This window comes from Dioscorea cayenensis, chromosome 1 (assembly GCF_009730915.1).
Source record: "Dioscorea cayenensis subsp. rotundata cultivar TDr96_F1 chromosome 1, TDr96_F1_v2_PseudoChromosome.rev07_lg8_w22 25.fasta, whole genome shotgun sequence".
In the NCBI taxonomy this organism is placed as follows: domain Eukaryota; kingdom Viridiplantae; phylum Streptophyta; class Magnoliopsida; order Dioscoreales; family Dioscoreaceae; genus Dioscorea; species Dioscorea cayenensis.
The window spans coordinates 28,199,223-28,200,783 of NC_052471.1; the positions used below are offsets into that span (position 1 = coordinate 28,199,223).

The window sequence follows — 1,561 nt, forward strand, 5'->3', positions numbered from 1 at the left end:
TAGTATGAAGAAGGATGTAAAGGCACTATTTCTTATACAATAAGCGCTTGATCAAAGATCTCTCATCAGATTCTCGGAGGCAAAGATAGTGAAGAAAGCATGGGGTATACTCAAGACAGAGTATCAAGGAAATGAAAACAAGATCATGGTGACGCTGCACTCTCTCCATCGTGAGTTAGAAATGGTGAGAATGAAGCCAGGGGAGAGTGTCCAGGATTAATATATGAGCAGAGTTCTGGATATCGTCTACAATATACGGATGCTAAAGGAGGAGGTCCCTGCAAAGACAGTGGTCTCAAAGGTGTTAAGAAGCCTTACTTTGAGGTTCATGCACATTGTCCATTCAATAGTTGAAGCCAAAAGCCTCAATACCCTCAATGTGGATGAGCTTAGCAGCTCATTAAAAAGCCACAAATCTCTACTTCACCTTGTTGGTGAGCAGGAGGATGACAAGGCGTCGCATGTCAAATGCTCTCCTTATGGGGAGCATGGTGGTCGTGGTACAGGAGGCCGCGGTCAAGGGTCCTATAGAGGATGAGGACAAGGATGAGGATGAAATCTTTATCAAGCTCTCAATAAGGAAAGCAACAAATACAAGGGAGTCCAATGTTTTTCCTACAAAAAATATGGGCACATAAGATCTCAATGTCGCTTTAGGAGAAAGGAAGCAAATGTCTCTGAAGAAGCTAAGGAGATAGATGAAAACTACTGTTCATGGCTACAAGTGAAGACTCACTTGAAGGCGGAGGTACGTGGTTAATTGACTTAGGGTGCTCTAACCATATGTTAGGGAACAAGGGATTATTTCAACAACTAAGAGAGGTGTACAATCAGGCTATCAAGCTTGGTGATGGAAAATCAGTTCATGTGATTGGTGTAGGGTCCATTACTCTTTGAGCAAGCTGTGAGAGAACAAACACTTTGTCCAATATACAATTTGTTCCAAATCTAGCGCACACCCTTTGAGTGTGGGGCAGCTAATGAGCTCTGGTTATACTGTGGAATTCAAGAAAGGAGAATGTAGCATTAGAGATGTTGTGATATAAGAAAAGGTCGCTCACATACTCATGACATCTCACCGACTTTTCCCGCTCGAGGTTGACGATGTTAGAGCTGCTAATGTGGCCCAAAGAGGAGGAGAGATGTCTGAGCTCTGGCATAAAAGATATGGACAACTGAATCTCATAAGTTTGAAGAGCTTATTTGAGTCAGAGATGGTTGTTGGGTTACTGAACATCTCTACCTTTGAAGCTTGTGAATCTTGCTCACTGGGGAATCAAGGAAGAGCTGAGTTTCTTGTTGGTCAAGCGAGAAGAGCAATTGCGCCTCTAGAACTCATACACGTTGACTTAGTTGGCCCAATGCAGAACCATTCTTTGGGAGGTAATCAATATTTTTCTTACTAACAGATGATTTCTCCAGGCATGTGTGGGTCTACTTCCTCAAGAGAAAATCAGATAAATTGTCTCAGTTCAAGGTCTTCTAGTTACTCGTAGAGTAGCAGTTATCATTACCAATGAAAATGCTCCACATTGATAGAGGTGGGGAATTCACATCTAAA

At 42.3% G+C, this 1,561-nt stretch overlaps 1 protein-coding gene across 1 annotated transcript; it reads left to right on the forward strand.

Moving 5' to 3' along the window:
- Positions 1-223: 223 nt before the first annotated feature.
- LOC120258281 lies at positions 224-538 on the forward strand. Its single transcript, XM_039265643.1, has one exon. It carries the CDS (start codon positions 224-226, stop codon positions 536-538), a length of 315 nt encoding a protein of 104 aa, XP_039121577.1.
- Positions 539-1,561: the final 1,023 nt, after the last annotated feature.